The 19,880-nt window shown below is 35.4% G+C and overlaps 1 protein-coding gene and 1 pseudogene across 1 annotated transcript; both read left to right on the top strand.

Annotated features, from left to right (window-relative positions):
- The first annotated feature begins 6,673 nt into the window (after positions 1 to 6,673).
- On the top strand, positions 6,674 to 7,646 carry LOC127787328 (dehydration-responsive element-binding protein 3-like; annotated as a pseudogene).
- A 5,964-nt stretch (positions 7,647 to 13,610) lies between these two features.
- LOC127814018 (F-box/LRR-repeat protein 4-like) lies at positions 13,611 to 14,960 on the top strand. The gene has a single exon (XM_052355231.1). The coding sequence runs from the start codon at positions 13,747 to 13,749 to the stop codon at positions 14,836 to 14,838; it is 1,092 nt and encodes a 363-aa protein (XP_052211191.1). The 5' UTR covers positions 13,611 to 13,746; the 3' UTR covers positions 14,839 to 14,960.
- The last annotated feature ends 4,920 nt before the right edge of the window (positions 14,961 to 19,880 follow it).

The raw sequence follows: 19,880 nt of genomic DNA on the forward strand, positions 1-19,880 counted from the left end.
ATCTACTTTGTATTTCATTGTGTATACCCACTTGCACCCTACTGGTTTCTCCCTTTTGGCTGTTCTACAATTCCCATGTTTTGTTTTTCTCCAAGGCCTGCATTTCAACATTCATAGCATTTTTTCCAATTCTCACAAGTTAAAACCTCAAAAAGGGTATTAGGAATTGACACTTGTTTAAATTTGTGAGGAAGCATTTATTGACAAGGAGAAAATCTCACAAATGACACAAATTCTAAAAGTGGGTACTTTGGCTATTTTGTACATTCCCTAGCTCCCTTCCTTATGAAATAGGCAAGTCCAATTCAAGTGTAGATTGAGAGGGATCAGAAGGTATTACCTCATTCTCAGGATCTAGTTCTGATGCTTGAACTGGCCTTAGTCCAGGAGCTAGATTCATCCTTGAGTAAAACCTGAGGAATTTTGTTATTAGAAGCATTCTGATTCCCCCCAACTTAAGGATACATTTTTCAGCTCATATTCAGGCTGAGCATCAAGTTGAGGATCACAAGTTTCAAAAAGCTCGGGTTGTTGAGGTTCAAGGTTAGGATCAAAAGCTAGCTCAGGAGAAGGTGTTTTGGTCCAAGTAGGTCTAGCAGAAAAAAATCCTTATCTTCCACAGGTGTTGTCTCCCTCTAAAGTTAAGGTTGAGTAAAATAGTATGTTGTCTCATCAAATGTAACATCAACCGAAATGAAGAAATTTTCTAGTTGATGGATGATTGCATTTATAGTCCTTTGGGTTGAAGAATATCCCACAAAGATAGTTTTGAGAGCTCTTGGATCCATTTTCCTCGGTTTTGACCGTGAATATGAACATAGAAGACACACCCAAATATTCAAGGAGCAAGATGTTAGTGATGTTAAGATCAGGTAAAAGTGTGACAGTACTCTCATAGGCTTGGAGATTCAATACTCGAGAGGAAGCCAAGGATGCAGCCCAGATCTATGAGTTGTGGATCAAAACAAGGAGATAAAACTATCACATATTATGTAAACTTGTTGAAGGGGTTGTGGTAGGAAATGGATCAATATTGGGTAATAAAGATGGAGGACAGTAAAGATGTTGCATTGCTGAAGGCATTCATTGAGAAGGACTGTACATACGATTTTATGGCTGGACTGAATAAGAATCCATATCTTAGGTAAGGATGATCTACCCACTCTTAATGAAGTAGTTTCAATTATTTTAGCAGAAGACTGTAGAAGAGGAGTCATGTTGGAGACGAAATCACTGGAAGCCTCGGCTATGCTGAGAAAAACTGCAAATCGTTGTCTGAAAGAAAATTGGAAGGCTAAATCTGAGACAGCAAGTGGCAAAGATAAGGACTCTATGGTGCACCTATTGTAACAAACCAAGCACACTCAGGGGAAGTGCTGGAAACTGAATGGAAATCACCCAGCAAAGAGTGGGAAACTAAAGGAGGACAGAATAAGCAGCACAAAGGGCAGGCATACCAGGTGATTGAGCTCAATAAGGAGAGGACAAAGGCCAGAATCAACATATCTCAATAAGAGAGGTTGTGAAAGCTGAGGAATTTTCTGGCCGCTTTGAGAAACCATCATGTACCTGTTCATTGGTGCATTCAGGTAAGTTTACAATATCTCATGGTTTAATTGCCTCAGAAAAGTCCTTCAGAAATTCATGGATTATTGATTCGAGAGCCACAAATCATATGACCCATGCCTCTCATAATTTTAACACACTTATACTGATTGTGCTAGTAATAAAAAAAAGCCACTGCATATGGTTCGCCAACCATAGTAGCCGGAATAGGAGATATAAGAATCAATCAAAATTCACCTTTAAAAATGTCTTTAATGTTCCTAAATTGTCCACAAACTTGGTATCTGTCACCAAGATTTCTCGAGATCTAAATTGCAAAGTTAAATTTTTCCAACTCATTGTTTATTTTTCAGGACCAGGGTTCAGGAAGGATGATTGGATGTGCTGAGGAAAGGGACGGATTGTCCTATCTTGATGTGCCTGAGACACTAAACATCAGCAAACAGAATCATCCCTAACTCTCCTATCTGAACACACCATCAATCCACTGTTGAAGACCTGATCTGGCTCCCCCATTATTGACTGGGTCATCCCTTCTTTAAAACTCTTGCAGTTATCTTTCCTTTCTTGTTCAAAGGATTAGAAAATAAACCTTTTGTTTGTGAGGTATGAAAGTTAGCCAAACACAAACGTTCGGCCTTCCCTATTATCAATAAAAGGAGTTTAATTCCCTTTGAATTGATTCTTAGTGACATATGGGGTCCATCTCCAATTCCTAGTATTTTTGGAGCTTGCTGGTTTGTGACATTCATCAGCTGATTGTACTCGAGTTACTTGGTTTTTTTGTGCTCAAATTCAAAAGTAAAGTCAGTAATATACTGCCAAACTTTCTTTCCATGGTTAAAAACTAGATTGGTGTCCAAGTTAAACGGTTTCGTTCATACAATGTCAAGGATTACTTTAATCAAACCCTGTTGGCTGTTGGCTTATTTTTAGGGGAACGGATTATTCATTAGTTTTCACTTGTGTCTATACTCCTCAATAAAATGAGATAATTGAAAGGAAAAATAGACAACTCCTCTCCACAACCCAGGCTTTACTATTCCAAAGAAATGTGCCAACACATTACTGGGGGAAGCAATTCTCACGGCCACTCATTATTATAGGTTTTAGATTTAGATTCTAAGACTTTATCTTTTGGTTAGGTTTTATCTATTGGTTGTGTTAATTATGCTTTAAGGATTCGATTTTAGCTTATAAATTGGCTTACGATGGATTCAGAATTTTTTATGCGTTTGATATTGAATATAGAAATCTGTTGGCCCTCTCTCTCTCTCTCTCTCTCTCTCTCTCTGGCATCATCTTAATTTCTTTGCTTTCTCTCCTATTTTCTGCAAAAAAAATTTGGCTGTTCTGCATCAGGACGGCCATTGTAAATTACTGACAATATATCTAGGTTTATTTGATCAGGAGATGAGGCGTTGAATGGAAATTAAATCCATCATCTGCTTCTACAATTTGATGATATCCTCACTGACATCTGTCGATTGCCGCCTTTTCATACACTAGGCTAAAGATAGCAACATATCTCATGACAGCAATAGGTCATGCCATCACAGTTTGCATGAATTTCATGTTGTAAGACTGGCACATACAGTGTAGCATTTGTAGTCGTAACCCAGGTCGAACATTTGGCACACACTTCACGTATGAACCGATTAGAAGTAGGCAAAAAGGACTCGCACTCACTCTGGTGTGATTGCTATCGATGTAAGAGGTTCTGTGACCGGGTCCCAGCTAGTATTTCACGTCAATGATTCTCCCACGTATGGGAGTGCGTTGGAAAGAAACCTAGTAGAAACGATAAAGAGGGTCATGCATTGGATTGTTGCGACTGTCTGGTGCATCTACCGGACATTCTTTCCTGGTGATGATATCCTAATTGACATTTGTCGATTGCCGCCTCTTCATACACTAGGCTAAAGGTAGCATTAGCAACATATCTCATGGCAGCAATATATCGTGCCTTCGTAGTTTGCATGAATTTCATGTTGTAAGATGGCACACACATCACGTATGAACCGATTAGAAGTAGGCAAAAAGGACTCGCACTCACTCTGTGTGATTGCTATCGATGGAGAAGGTTCTGTGACCGGGTCCTAGCTACTATTTCACGTCATGGGAGTGCATTGGAAAGAAACCTAGTAAAAATGATAAAGAGGTCATACATTGGTTTGTTGCGACTGTTTGGTGCATCTACCGGACATTCTTTCCGGCTAGCTAGTCACCACTGGAGAAAGGCGGTTGTAACTCTGTGTAAGTGCATCTTTCCCGGGAAGAATGGCCTGCAACGGGAGATCGGTACTGAATGTGTAGTAGTGTGAAGGCAAACTGAGAATTAAACAGAGAATGAGAAGAAAGAAGGAAAGACACCACACACGGAGAAGAATCAATTTCTGACTGTATTCAACTAAGCCACAGCATGCAGTCTCGCGTATTATGTACCTCTATATGCAGGGCTTCTGATGGCAAAGCAGTCCTCCATGGCTGGTAGATGGAGACAGCTTCTTTGTGGGCCTTATTTTGCTTTTTATCTAACATTCAACAAATAAGAGCTTGTGGGTTAATAGAACGAAAGTCATATTTGAGCCCCAAAAAAGTGTTTCTTTATGACCCTTTTGAATTTTGCGGCAATAAAAATTTTACAAACAATGATACTTAAAAGAGTTAAAACCATGGAAGGGCAGAAGGGACATTTACCCATTTGCCCTACTTAGTTGGCTGCGTTGCTTGGTTTAAAAAATTACTGTACAAATTTTAAAGCAATGAGATGTACAACTTTTTGCTGTCTATTTTATCATGATTTTTTTTTTTATGAAATACCTATAATGCCCATATGGATGATTTCTTTTTTCAAGATTTTAAGAAGGGATCAATCTTCTTGTTATTGCGCTGACACAGAGGGAGAGGGACAGGGGAGGGGCTTATGTCATGGTCATGTAATGTTATGTCATGGGAAGGAATGGAAGAACTTATGTAAGTCTTATGTAATTCTTATATCAGCATCATCATCCGCACTAAATGCTGAAGGTGAAGGGCTGGGTTTTATCCCCACCACTAACCAACCGTACATCCAAACCCCACAGATCCTTCCAAAACTTTTCTCGGGAAATGTTTTTTGACAGTTGCTTTTTTCCTCGGAAAATTTCCAACTTTTGCTCTGATTCTGAATGGCTTGCATTCCCATTTGTGCATGTATATATTACTTCTTGGAATATTGAAATGACCAAGAGGGGAACAATGCATTTAAGGGTAATGTTCATTATTATTTTTAGGGTTATAAATAAGATATAATAAATATATTTTGACACTGATTATATATATATTTTTTAATTTCAAAATCATTCTTATTGATTGATGCTAATTGTATGGTATTTTGTAATATTTTATTAATTAAAAAATTATTTTAAGACCAAAAAATAAAATATATTTATTGTGCTGAGAACAATGATTAACATTACTCAAACATGAAAGATTTAGAAGATATGTTATAAGATAGTTTATAACAATTTATATACAAGGGTAATGGTTGAGGTGTGAGTGTATTTTTCTTTAAGATAATGTACATTTATTAGTTATTACACATTTTGCTTAGCTTTCAAACAATTATATTGATTGATTAAATATAAATTCGCGATGCATTTATCATTCGTGAATATATATGATTATTTGAAAATTTAAAATATACATTAATTACAAATAAAGGGTATAGTAATGGCAGATGAAACCAACTTGAATTTGTATTGTTGGTAATTTAAGCCAACTTGAATGTGCTCGGTGTTTGGCTTTCGGCCTATTTTGTACATGCAATATGAAGTTTTGTCTCCTTTCCAAGGATAGTTTTTAAGTAACTTTTGAAGTATATACGTACATACCGAACATCCATCATTTGATATGACCATTCACTTTATTTCAGGCTCAAAAGGGAACAACAAATTCTTGCTTTCAACCGAATTTGAGTTGGAAACAAAATAGAAAAATAAAATCACCCAAATACAAGTTGGAACTAAATTTGGGAAAACCTAAATGAAGTAGAGATTAGAGTGTAACTGAGGGGATATCAAATAAGTCATGAAAATTACTTACTTGTGATAATAAAATTATTAATTATAAAAAAATTTAATGACAGGGTGATTTGTTATCCTCGTTTATTTGCTCGATTCGAGTATGTATCTTCTGAGTTTGACTGTATTGAACAAATGTTATGCTATTCGATAAGGATAACATAATATTTTTTATCCTAATATTTTTTTTTTAATTTCTTATTTAACAATAAAGATAATAAATTTTGTTAATAACTTATAAGGAAGCATTTTAAAAACTATGTATGCTGATGCTATATATCTACGCCAGAGATTAATTACAAATCATAATATTAAATAGTGTCTCATTGGCCAGTGGCCAAGCTTAATTTGTCGCGACATGCATGCATGATGCATGTGTTACAAACCCAACCCAAGTGGCGACATCATGCCAAAAACGTGTACATATACGTACTTATGCTAAGCTTCTGAGTACAATTTATAATAAAAGCAAAAATAAATTATTGTTGTCTTAAGAAATAATTAAAACGATTGGATAACTAAATCGTGAGTTCTATTCTCGTCCTGTATAGTAAAATAAAGTTTCACACTTATAATTTATCTCTTTCGTCAAAATTAAAGACACGAGCGAGGGGGCACACATTCAAAAATTAAATTATTATTTAATCAACATCCATTATTGACCTCTACTAAGTAATTAAAGGGTTATATATATGTTATAATATTGGTCTTTCTTTTATCATCAAAATTTTTATTTCTTTTGCTCTCTTAATCTTATCAATATATATATATATATACATGGAAAGAGATCTTGTCCTGTGTCTTAAGTCGGTTATTTTGGTTTTTCATATCTAATCTAATCTAATTAAGCATGGCCAATTAGTTAAAGTGTTTTGGTGTCTACGACGTACGTACGTACCTACGTAGTACGTACGTTACGATAACTAATTATAATAAGTTGGAGGCACGAGAAATTTGTGAAATTGAAGGTAGTGAAAGAGTCGGCTCAAAATAATTTCTGATATGGCTGGCTGCAGGTGTCATGAGATGTTTGTTCCGAAGAAAGTCGTTTCATTTAAGTGGCCCTGTTACCATGAGAAAGTACTGCACCTGCCAATGCAAGGGGAAGATGGCACGTGAATATTGAAATTCGCCGGAGAGAAGAAGAGGACCCCATTTTGGCTTAGCCTCTGGTAAGGCGACCCATTTCTTCTTTGGGTCCCCCCTCTTCCTCCCCTCCCTTATAAGTATCCCAGTACCCGCTGCCAGATCATGATGAGACAATATCCTCCTCCTCCTTACTCTTCTTCATTGCCCTGCTCCATCTTCACTGCCAGGATTTCAAGTCATTAATGGGTGGTGAAACCCAGAATTCAGAGCAGGCAAGCAGCTCCAGCTCCTTCTCCACATCGTCCTCAACCTCGCCGTCTTTGCAAAACCCAGAAATTACTAAAAAGAGCAAGGGATCCACCAAACCCAGATCAGATGGCAGCGGCAGCAACCACCCCGTCTACCGTGGCGTCCGCCGCCGGAACTGGGGAAAATGGGTCTCCGAGATCAGGCAGCCGAAAAAGAAGTCCCGCATATGGCTCGGCACCTTCCCGACCCCGGAAATGGCCGCAAGGGCCCACGACGTCGCCGCCCTCAGCATCAAGGTAGCTCCGCCGTCCTCAACTTCCCCGAACTCGCCGGATCCCTGCCCCGTCCGGCGTCGCTGTCCCCGCGCGACGTCCAGACGGCGGCCGCGAAGGCAGCCGCAATGGACAAGTTCGACGCCGTGGCGTCCGTCGAGCTGAGTCAACTCGTTGAGTTACCGAGCTTAGATGCGAGTTATGACTCGGCCGAGTTGGGCGGCGAGTTGGTGTACGTTGACACGGTTGACGGGTGGCTGTTTGATCCTCCGGCGTTGCCGCAGCCGTGGTTTTCAGATGAGACCGGAATGTCGACCGGTTTGTGGAGTTTCGAGTCTTTCTTATGGAATCATCAACGTTGATACATAAAATATGACTGATTAATTAATTTCTTACTGTATTTTCATCTTGGTTTCGTGCTCTTCAGCCATTTTCTTCTTCTTCTTCAAGGTCCAAGACTTTTTTAAGCGCAGTTAAATAAGTTTAATAAATATAATTAAAAAAATAAAATATAAAATAATTTTTATATTTTAATTAATAGATACTACCGTATATAAAATGATCGCAGATTATTCAATTATTAGAGAGAGAGAGAGACACACACCACACAGTGCTACCATAATTATTTTAATAGTATATTTTTTATCATTCTTTTTAATATAAGGACAAATAATACTCAACGCAACTGCCTAAGGTCAATAACTATTTGTTTCCAAATACTAATTAATACTGGTGAAATATTATACAATATTTAAACAGATCCATCCACACGAATTATTAATTGACTTTCATTTTATTTTATTTTATTTTTGAAATTGTAGGGCACGATTGGAGTCCGTTACTCTTAATTCTTTTTTTTTTTTTCTTTTGTTATATTGCACGCTCTTTGTCTCCAACCCTATTTTATATGGTCCACACCCTGTACTTGTAAAGTAAGTGAACTTCACGCAGCTGGTGAATTTCTAGATGGTGGGCTGATAGTTGTACCTTTTTTTTTTTTTTTGATTTTGTGCCGGTGAAATTTTTCATCTTAAGGGCCCATATACTACTCCACGCACATGGGAAGGGTTAATCACGTACCTTAAAATAAGAGACACAATGTATAATGTCCACAAGAATTTTTTTTTTTTTTGGGTTCACCCTATCATACCTCATTCACGTTGTACTATTATAATGAACAGAAATTTTTTAGAGGTGTCATTTTGATGATTTTAAAAAGTTTTTATTTAAAAAATATTTTTGACATTTATTTTTTGATGATTTTAATAGTTTTGATGATTATAAAGTTTTTTTTTCATTTCTAATTCAAAATTTTTTAATTTTTTATAAAAATTATTTCCAAAATTTACCTAAATGTGTTATGCAATTTATGTTTATTTTTATATTGAATAATTATTTTTTTATAATATTTTATATTAAAAATTATATTTATAAAAAATTTCTCTATATTTTTTTATTTACATATTTTCTGATATTTTTGTTTCTTACTTTTTTTTAATAAAAAATAAAATTTTTTCTATTTCATTTTGTATCTATCAGTTTTTCATTTTCATTTTGATGCAATCTAGTTCTATAATACATATTGATACTCTTAAACAGTAGTGCAGTTGGGACTTATGCTAGGGCAAGTTTTTTTCTTAGTTTAGTATCATAAATATTATTCATTTAGTATGAAATTACTTGAATTTTTTAATAGTTTTTTTCTCAATCGAACCTACTTTTGTAGATTTAATAGAGGCAATTTTTGAATAGTTGAGCCCCTAAAGCGTAGATCAACTGGCAAAGGAAGAATGTACTGAGGTGTTGCTGTTTAGGTCCTTAAGTTTCGTGCTCGAGCTCTAATCAGGAGATAGTTCAACAAGTAAGAAATGATCCTGAAAAATGAAAAATATTTGTCGTCTTCATGTTTGCGATTATGCCAGGGGTTAAAATTTGTTTGCTGGATTTCTTAATTCACCTCTTCTGTTGAAATCGTGGAATCGAACCGTTAATAAAAAAAATAGAGGTTAATTTTGAAAAAAAAAAAATATGTACCTAATACGTAACTTGGGAAAGGGACAATTTTGAAAAAATAGACAAATTTCGCAATCAAAGTGCAATTTGAGGGGCAAATAGGGATAATTTTGAAAAAAAAAATGAAACGACTCATAACTAAAATACAAATTTTATAAAGTTGAAGGACAGGGTGGCAATTCAACTACATGTCCTTAGAGTTATCCTAGAAGTTCTGTATCTTGTTGACAAATATTTAGGTACACCTATCATATGGATTGCATTCAATGACTATAATTTGTACATGTGACTCAATAATCTCATCTTTAGTCAATTTTTAGTTTACAATTTATTTGACTAAATATAGAATTATTAACTAATATAATCAAACTTTAACTACTAAATATATAAACTCACATTTAGAACGAATCTGTCTAAATATTTTGTCCAGTTAAATCTATATTTTTGTCATTTACTTTTATATTTTTTTAGTATAATCACTTAACTTTGTACTTTTTTTATGTGGTAACTTAAATTTTATATTATCTTAATTACATCTCTGAATTTATATTTTTAAATTAATTTAACATCTGTTTTTAATGTAAATAAAGTATGACATGTATTTGATTATCTTATTTTATATTTTTTTTTACATATAAAAATATATGAATTAAATTGAATAAAAAATACAAATTTAAGGATGTAATTGAAATAATTAAAATTTTGAGTTGTTACGTAGAAAAAAGATTAAAATATAAAGGTTGAATTAATTTAAAAATAAAATTTAAATATATATTTTATATAATAAAAAAATTAAATAATTATACAAATATAAATATATAAGACAAAAATATATATTTAACCTATCTGCCCACCCTACGGGAACAAGGCGGTTGGTTCATGAAGTGAGTTTGTAGGCTGACCAAACCTAGACTGCCATAGCTAGCTAGCTAGCCAGCTTAAGGAACCTGCACTTTATGTGGCACTTTTTAAGTACGTTTTACATGATAATAAAAAATTATTTCACTAGCTGGTTTATACAAAATGCATAGAAATAAAAGTTCTCTTACTTAGCCTCACTAACGATAACAAAAAAGAAAAAAGAAAAGAAAAGAAAGGAAGATTATTTTTATGAGAATTTTTCTTTTTGTCTTTGCTGGTTGATTGATTCCTCCCAGTCCCAGAGAAGAGAAGAGAAGCAGCCCAAGATGCTGCTAGACCCCAAATAATAGAAGCCGCAGAGTAACTTTCTAGGCGGATCTTCTGGCCATCCAAACAGCCCCAACATCAGACAAGATCTTGAAGCCCCCATCCCCTCTCCTGTCTTTATCGAAAAGTCCTTTAATCATCTCTAATCAACTTTGTACGAGAAATCAAATCACCTCTGCACTACACGCACCATATGCATATCTCTCTCTCTCTCTCTCGCCCTTTCCACTGCTCCTCATCCATCCATTATTTCCTCAGTTCTGAGAAGGAAGGGATATTGCCAGTTGCCATAATTAATAATTGATTATTGCTGCTCATTAATCATTAAGCACTAATTCAACCACACCATATATAACAGACATTATAGGTTTAATAACTCACTTCTTTTTTCTCCTACCCGATTTATAGTAATTAGAGTACTAATTTATTCGTTAAGTAAATCTTATATTAAAAGAGGATTTGATCCACCTAATATGTTGGCAGTATTAACATAAGAAATAAACCCCCATCAATTTGAGCATCTCCATGATTTATTTATGTACCCCTCCCCAATCATTTCATTTGGAGTGATGTTAGTTTGAGGATTTGATGAATCAGTGTGAGCCCTAAGGGATCTAAGCACCATATTTCCGAAGTTTGGGCAGCCCATTTGGATTCTCTCCAACTGTGGGGGCACCGCCCTTAATGAATGCAATACTACGGTGAAACTGATGTGTCCTGGCTTTTGATCACACACAAGGCTCATCATCACAGCTTCTTTGAGCTTAAAAACAAAACTGGCTTTTCCCAAATTTATGGCAAAAGGCTTACTTGAAAAAGTAGTTTGGATCACTGGATGCGGTGGAGCCAGTCAAAAATGATTTGATTGTTCTGATCCCTTCAAATTCTTATGGCCAATTAAAGGGTCTCAAGAGGGTAATTTGGTGCATGTCTTAAGATTTGGGGCCGTCTATATATGGTGATGAAGTTGAAAAAGGATATTTACCTAAGTTTAATTAAGGTGGACCTCCTTTTCTTGTTTCTACTAATAATAAGTGAAAAGGCTACTTTTAACACTAATTGAAAGAATTAAGTTGGGGGCAAACAAGGTCCAAGTAGTTGGGCTGCATTTGTGAAGCTTAATTCCATGGTGGGGGTGGGGTTCTCACCCCATGTTCAACAACAGGACCCCCCCTATATTTAAGTTCCTTAAAAGGTTTGGTTTGGGAGACAGGTAAGAGGTGGAATGAGATATAATTTTTTTTGTTTAATTTTTGGTAGGGTAGAGGAGAGGATGAAAGATCATAAAAAAGAAATAACATAAAATGTTCCTTATGATAATTATTAATATACCCTTACATAATGAAATTTGATCTGAAACCAATGAATTATTTACAGCAAATTCTCATATGACAGTCCAATACTATACTACAGTCAGCATGTTTGATTTTAAAACACTACTACTAGTTTGGATTGGAGAATTCTCCAGACCTTTAAAGCCACTTTGGTGGTTGTGGGTTTCAAAGAGCCTTAAAGAGCCCTTATGTGAGGATGAACCTATGGCCATATCAGGAATTTCAAATTAGACTGGTAGATGGGTAGTACTGTTCTAGGTCACTCTCATAAACATAGTCCCACTGATTTGAAATCAGAAATTAATTATATGTTTCTATAGGTACGGAATTTTTGCAAAAATATTACATCATGGTTGCATTAATAATATATTTCTACATATTTAGGTAGTGTTTGGGTGGATGGATTTGTTTTACTCTTGTGCTTGAAGTCCTTACACATATGGTTTGGATGCAAATTTGATGCATAAGTTGTTTCTATTTTGAATTTAGCCTGAAATATAAATGCAAGCTAAGAAGATTTTGTATAGAAATGTGTATTTTTGGGTGAAAGGCATAAAAATATTCATGTTACTTTAATAAAAAATTATTTGAGATATCGAATTTTCAAAACATCTCATTAGATGCAAGTGATTAGAGACCATAAAGGCATAAAAACACCCTTATATTTTACTAAAGAGACCGTGTGGTATTTTAAATTTTTAAATTGTCACATTAGATACCTCTACTCCAAAAATATGAAACTATTAAACACTTTATTAAATAATAAAGAGAGATAAAGTCTCAACGTGAAATACACACACATGATTGGGGATATATACTCTGTTTTAACATTTTTCTATTATTTTCATATATCAGAACGTTAGAATCTATTGAACCATTTCATTCCTGTCATCAAGCTGTTCAGTTCCCGATGTCCTAAACAAATAAAACATCATTGAGTTGTTCTTTGTTGCTCCAATCTCCCTTTCAACGTCATTGTCTAGTTAATCTCTGATCTTTAATTTTTTTGTTGCTTAAATTGAAGTAAGCATCAATTATAAGTATATATTTTGATATATATTCTAATTTTTGTTTCTTGTTGCTCAAAATGGTGTGGGTTTTTTGTTATTAAGGTGATAAATTTAGGGTTTTTTTTTTAATTAAAGTGAACAGTGAGCACTTTTTAAAAATAAACAATATAAGGTGACAGTGATGTGATGTAAGCAATACAATCATGCAGTCCAATAAATTAGAAAATATTTTTTTTAAAATTTTCTGACAATAAAAGCTGTTACTTTTTAAAACATAGAATGTTAGTACATTTTTAGTTAAAAGAAAGTTGCTAAAACTAAATGTAAAATTAGTTTTTTATTTTTTAATTACAAATTTAATTATTTAATAACAAACTAAAAGATATTTAATAATTTTATTTATTTAGAATAGAGATGTTTAATGAAACGTTTTGAAAGTTAAGGATATCATATAATTTTTTTGATAAAATACAGAAATATTTTTATGCTTTCATCCAGTGACTGACGTTGCTAAACACGCTCATTAACACGTGCATCCACTTGATTTGTTAAAGTATTTAATAATTTTATTTTTTTAAAGTAACAATATATAATGAGACGTTTTAAAAGTTCGAAGTAAAGTACTAGAATATTTTTATGCCTTCACCCTATTTTCTTGGGTATTATTTGGGCTTTCTCTTCGTGCCTTGGAACATTGTGTTGGGCCCGCAGGCTTCTCGGTCTTGATGGGCTTCATTGCTTTTGAATGGGCTCTTGGGTATTTGTCATGGACCAGTTATAAAACAAAATACACAGAAGCCATAACCAAACAGGACATGACATTTCTACTAGCCCCAGTTTGCGATGTACATCTTACCCACAGACTGAGAAACTAAAAGCAGTAAAATATTTCATTCCCCGAGAGGAAAACAAGAGCAGCCGCCTCTGCACGATCCAGTCCGCGTTAGGATATCAGAGTTGAATGCTCATGGAATGCTTCGGCGATGATATATTAGCTTTGATTCTCAAGCGAATTGATGATCGGAAAGACAGAGAATCGTTCTCTCTGGTATGCAAGCAATGGTTTAGAGTTGAGCGTTTGAATCGAGTTTCTTTGCGCGTTCTTGAGCCCGATCTTCTCCGTGGTTTCTTGCCCAGATTACCAAATCTGGTTTCTTTCCAATCAACAAAAGAAATCACCAACTCCGACATGGAATTCGTGGCCAGAACATGCCCTAAAATCCAGGTCCTTAACCTTAATTTCAAGGAACGGCGTTGTAGTTTGGACGAGTTTGATGAGAAGCGCTGTTTGAAGGATGTTGATGATTCTGGTTTGTGCGCTTTCGCGACTGGTTGCGGAGAGTTAGTTAGGGTTTTCTTGAGAAGGCGACGCCAAATTGGGGATTTGGGGATTGCTTCGTTGGTTGGATTGGCTCGAAATTTGGAGTATCTGGATTTGGGAAGGTGCATTGGGGTTACAGATGAGTCGCTTCAAGCAATTGGGTCGGCCAATTCTTTGCGAGTCCTGAACTTGGAAGGCTGTTTCCTGATTACAGACAGGGGTTTAGCTTCGTTGGCAAGTGGGTGCTTGTCCAAAACTCTGAAGAAGCTGGTGATTGCTGAATGTGATCGAATTACAGACGATGGGCTGTTGCATTTGGAGAACTTGTGTTGCTTGGAGGAGCTGAATTTGGGGGATTGCGGGCCAAAAGTGACTGACATTGGGGGCATGGCCATTGCTACAATTCAAACGCTGAGAAGATTGAACTTCTCATGGCTGATAAACATATCAGATCATACAATTATTGTTCTTGCTCAGACTTGCTACAATTTGGAGGCTCTTGATCTGACCGGGTGCGAGTCGACTACCGGCGATGGCATCCGTGTCTTTGCCGGTCACCGACGTCTGGAGGAGCTTGTGTTGACTGGTTGTGAAGACATTTCAGGGGAAGTTATGGAAGAATTGGTGCTGGGATGCCCCAACTTGAAGTATATTGTCCTAGATAGAAGGCTCAGAAAATGGGTACCTGAGACAATACGAAGGCAACGGTTTTGTTGTTTGAATTGGGTATGATGATGGATTAGCAAAGCGCTCAACTTTACTTTGTCTTTTTTGGGAGTGGATATTCCTTGCTAGTTCTGAATTTGCAGGTTGTTTGGTTCATTACAGAAAGGGTTTTACCTGTTTTTTATTCACTTCGTGGTCATAATTTTCTGCGTTTTCAAGATCAAAATGGCTGGCAACTCTTCATTCTTCTTGTTTGGTTAGAAAGAAAAAGAAAAGGAAATTATGAGAATAAAGTGACTGAGAAATAGGTAAAATCATATCTGTAATGAACCAATAAACCTGCAAATTCAGAACTGGAGGAGAATTTTCGCCGAAGAAAGAGAGAAGTAAACATGAGCTCCAGTGACAAGCCCTTTTCTGATCCACCATCGTACGAAATATATACAGCAAAAGGAATTGTCCTCCAAACTCAGTACGGAATGCCATTGCCAATCCTGGATTCACAGCCCGCTCAGATCAACAGCCTCCAAATTGTCACGAGAACCACTAGCGAAAGCCATTACCGTTAAATCCGATATATTTGAGTCTTGGAACACCGAATTATGTTTTTACTGGTAGGTGGTTGGTGGGTTTCTGAATTGATTCATTTGGCATTCAGATTTGGTCACTTGTGATAATGTTATGAACACCAAATGATGTTTTTTCCTTTTGATAAAGTTATTCATTTTGTGTGTGGCTTTCTAATTGGGTCATTCTTTCCAGTGAATCGGAAGATTGGGGCTTTTTTTTCTCTCTCTCCTTGTTTGCTGTATGAAGATTGGGTCTTTAAGACCGGGCACCTAGAAATTCTTTTCGAGAAATTCGTTCAATATTTAATCTTGGTATGTTGCAAAATTCCTCCTGTAATTCTATTCATATTTGTGTAGAAATCATCATGTACATGTGGATGCTTGCAGTTGTTTATTTATACATCTACATAGTATATGTACTTTGCCGTTAGCGAGTTAGGGTTTCAATATGCATGGCTAGGAATCATTAAGTTCCCTTTAGCCGAACTAACCCTCAAAACACCTAAAGACTCTACTTTCTAACCCAAATAAGAGAGTGTGTAAATAAACTTGTAAGTGATAACCCTAAAACCATGCCATTGCCACACCCTCTCACATTTGGTAAATTGACCAATTCAAACATAAGAACAGACATATAAAGATGCAAAGAGGTAAAGGGGAGGAAAGTGTAGTCTGAATACATCCCGTTGCCATCTGGCCCATTTCTCACATGAAGCTCTTCTTGTTTTATATTTGTTGCTTTAACAACAAGCTATATAAGTTTGCCTTCAAACCGCCATTGACCTTTGCTAGTCCAAACATATCATAATCACCATCTATCCATTTGCCCCCTTCTCAGGTTGAATTAAGTGCCATCTTATGTATTAGATTCCTTAAAAAATAAATCTTATATAAAGTAATTTTGTCAATTTATTCATTGCACAGGTGAACATCCACAATTCATATATAGGCACGAGAGAATCACAAACATTACTTAAAAAAAGAGAGAGAGAATTATAAACATTTTGTAATTTTTTTTTCACCCTTTTATATCTATGCCAATTAATTATTCGACTGTCCAACAAATCTTTTGAGCTATCGAGTTGACTAAATGCCCAAACTTAATATGTCGTGTTTGGATCTAATATTGACTTGTGACAGAAAAAGAATTAAAAAAAAAACTCATTATATATTATGACATGTGACATCCTCATTATTATTTATAATATATTACGTATGTTGTTGTTTTTATTCTAGCAATATTTTTATAACTATAATTATCGGGCGCAGTGGATTGTAAATAAATAAATAAGGTTGACGATGCGGATGCTGCCTTTTGATGTAATTTAATTTGATAATGATAGCTAGGAGATGATGGATTAATAATAATAATAACAAATAGCATTTCCCATTTATTAATTATCCTAGATGATATATATAAACTAATAATAATAAATGGAACTGAAGTTGGGTCACCCGATTAATTTCTTCCACGTCCTGTTGGGTCGGGTGTGGGATAGTCGGGATGAACGATTTCACCTTCTGAACCAATAAATGGAACTGACGGTGCAGGGGAGGAGCATGTGGGCGTTTGTCCCGTAGCGCTACCTTCCGTTCCCTTACATGTCAGTTCAGCTGTCCAAATCGGTGGGCCCACTTTCCACTGCAGTCCAAACCTTTTTAATAATAGAGATCATCATCATATATGATTATAAAAATCGTTCCCACAATAATAAGCCATCACCCCAAATCCCAAGACGCATGCTCATCATACAATGCGTCTCAAAATTCAAACCCAACGCATGGGTTGAATGCCATGCCAACACATTCGATTCCACTCTCTAATTTGTATTATTCTGTTTTGCCTAATGAGCTTATGAATGAGTCAAAAATACCCAAATACTCTGGTATTTTTTTCTCTCTTCTTTCATGGCCATGCAACCCTTGACCATCAATGTTGTCACCTTGCCTTGTTGTCATCTCTCACCATTTCCTCTTCGCGTCTCATTGCCATGCCAATTGTCGTTGCATCATTAGACAATCGGTGAGATGAGGTGATGGCAGACAGACGACGATGTGGTGGTTAAGGTAAGGCGAGATGTCAGCATTTGCGGTCAACGGTTGCCAGGGACAAATCTAGAAATCTATATAGGAGGAGATTAAAATTTTTTTTTGAGGTATAAAATTACACATCACAAATTTTGGAGTGGGCTAAATTTTTTTTAACTGAATTATTAGTAACATTTATTATTTTTTATATTAAAAAATAATTTTTAATTGTGAGTTGTCTTGGACTTCAGCCCAAGACAGCTTATGGATAGATCCGCCCCTGGTAGTTGCATAACATCCTTTACAAATTTATATTTTGACAAAGAGTATTTTGATCTTTTTGACCCATTTTATAAGTCTTTTGGTAAAACTTTCTAACCCTATAATACAACTCCTCTAATTTTGATTTTGATCCCAATAACTTGGTTTGTCTCAATTTAGCATTTGGTATTTTTGACCACTTTATAAAGGTAAATTATTTTGATTATTATTCTTAAAATAAGATTAAGATAGCATTTTACATTGCTTTGACATATTACCAGCACCTAGACATGGCCAAAATTGAACCGGACCGGCGGTTCGAACCGGAACCGGACCGGCCGGAACCGGACTCGGAACCGGCCGAACCGGAACCGGACCGAACCGGCGAAATTCGGTCCGGTTCCGGTTCAAGGTTCCGGAGAACCGGAACCGCCGGTTCCGCGGAACCGGCCCCCCTCCCCCCCCAACCCCCCCCCCCGGTGCGCGTGCGCCGCGCACGGTGCACCCTCCCTCCCCCCCAACGGTCCAATTTGGATTGGACCGTTGGACCCCCCCAACTTTTTTTTTTTTTTTTTTAAATTTTATAATTCCTATCTATATATACCCCTCCCTCCCCCACTCATTTTTCACACTTTCTCTCTCTCTCTCTCTCTCCCTCTCTCTCAAGTCTCAAGCTATTATTCTCTCAATTTTGTCTCTCATTTAATATTTTAATTTCAATTTCTTCAATCTTCTCATTTTGTTATTTATCAATTTATTCAATTATATTGTTAATTATTTATTACTTGTTACTATATTATTTTATCATTATTATATTTTTTTATTATCATACTTTTTTCAAAAAAATGGCAAGTGAAGGTAGAAATGTTGAAAATGTTGAGTTTGAAGCTCAAAATTTTCAAACACAAGAGAGTGAAACTCAACAAAAGGGAGGTGGAAAAATTTCTACTTCTGATATTTTTAATATTCATTTCAAGAAAACACCAAAAGGAGATGGTAAATTTGATGTATCTTGTAATTATTGTAATCAAGTATACAAATTCAAGCAAGGAGGTGGATATGGTACTTTCGCCCGACATTTGCAAACAAAGCACCCGCTCAAGGTTGGATTGAGCCGCGATCAAACACAAATATCCGGGTTTGCTACCTCTTCAAACTCTCCTCAATTATTTCATTATAATGAAGCTAATTGTAGGTCTGGTTTAGCTGAAATGGTAGCAATTGATCATTTATCTTTTAGTTTTGGTGAAAAATTAGGTTTTACTCGATTTTGTCAAAACTTTGTTAATCCTAGTTTTAAATCAATTCCTAGAAATACTTTGAAAAGGAATTTGTTAAAATTGTTTAAAAACTCAAAAATTGAATTGATAACATATTTTCAAAACAAGAATATTAATGTTTCTATTTGTAGTGATATTTGGAGTGATCATTGGCAAACTCATTCATATATGGGTATTACTTGTCATTGGGTTGATGAAAATTATGTTTTACAAAAAAGAATTCTTGCGTATCGATGTTTTGATGAAAGTCATAATGCTGAAAATATTTGTAGATTAATTCAACAAATTTTACAAGAATATAGATTAGTTAATAGAATTTTTTCAATTTCTTTTGATAATGCATCGGCTAATACTGCTTCTATTAATGAATTGAAAAGAATTTGCCAACCAAATTTTGGTGGAAGATTTTTTCATGTTAGATGTGCATGTCATGTTTTAAATTTATGTGTTCAAGATGGTATTAAGTCACTTAATTCTTATTTAGATCCAATTAGAAATGTTATTTCTTATATTTGGGTACACCCTCGAACTGCAAAAGCATGGGCACATTTTGCACCTCCAATGGTCAAACCCCAAAACGTTTTTCAAAAGATGTCCCTACTCGTTGGAACTCAACTTTTAAATTACTTAATCAATCTTTTGAATATAAAGATTTATTGTGTTCTTTTGCAGCAAATTATATTCCACAATATCCTATTTTTCCAACTATGTGGAATGTTTGTACTTCAATTTTGAATATTTTACGAATTTTTAATGATGCTACTCATACACTTAGTAGTGTTTATAAACCAACTTCACATCAATTTTTAATAGAAGCAATGAATGTGGCCGGTGTATTAATGGAAGGAATTAATGTTGAAGAAATTTGTCATGCTGTTTTAGAAATGAGAGAAAAATGGTTACGTTATTATCAATTTATTCCTGAAATTTTTCTTGTTACTATGGTATTTGATCCTAGGTGTAAATTTGA

The sequence above is a fragment of the Diospyros lotus genome, chromosome 12 (assembly GCF_014633365.1).
Source record: "Diospyros lotus cultivar Yz01 chromosome 12, ASM1463336v1, whole genome shotgun sequence".
Classification (NCBI taxonomy): Eukaryota; Viridiplantae; Streptophyta; class Magnoliopsida; order Ericales; family Ebenaceae; genus Diospyros; species Diospyros lotus.

Excerpts from the sequence above, each read along its gene's own strand:
- LOC127814018 (XM_052355231.1), top strand. The coding sequence starts at position 13,747 with ATGCTCATGGAATGCTTCGGCGATGATATATTAGCTTTGATTCTCAAG.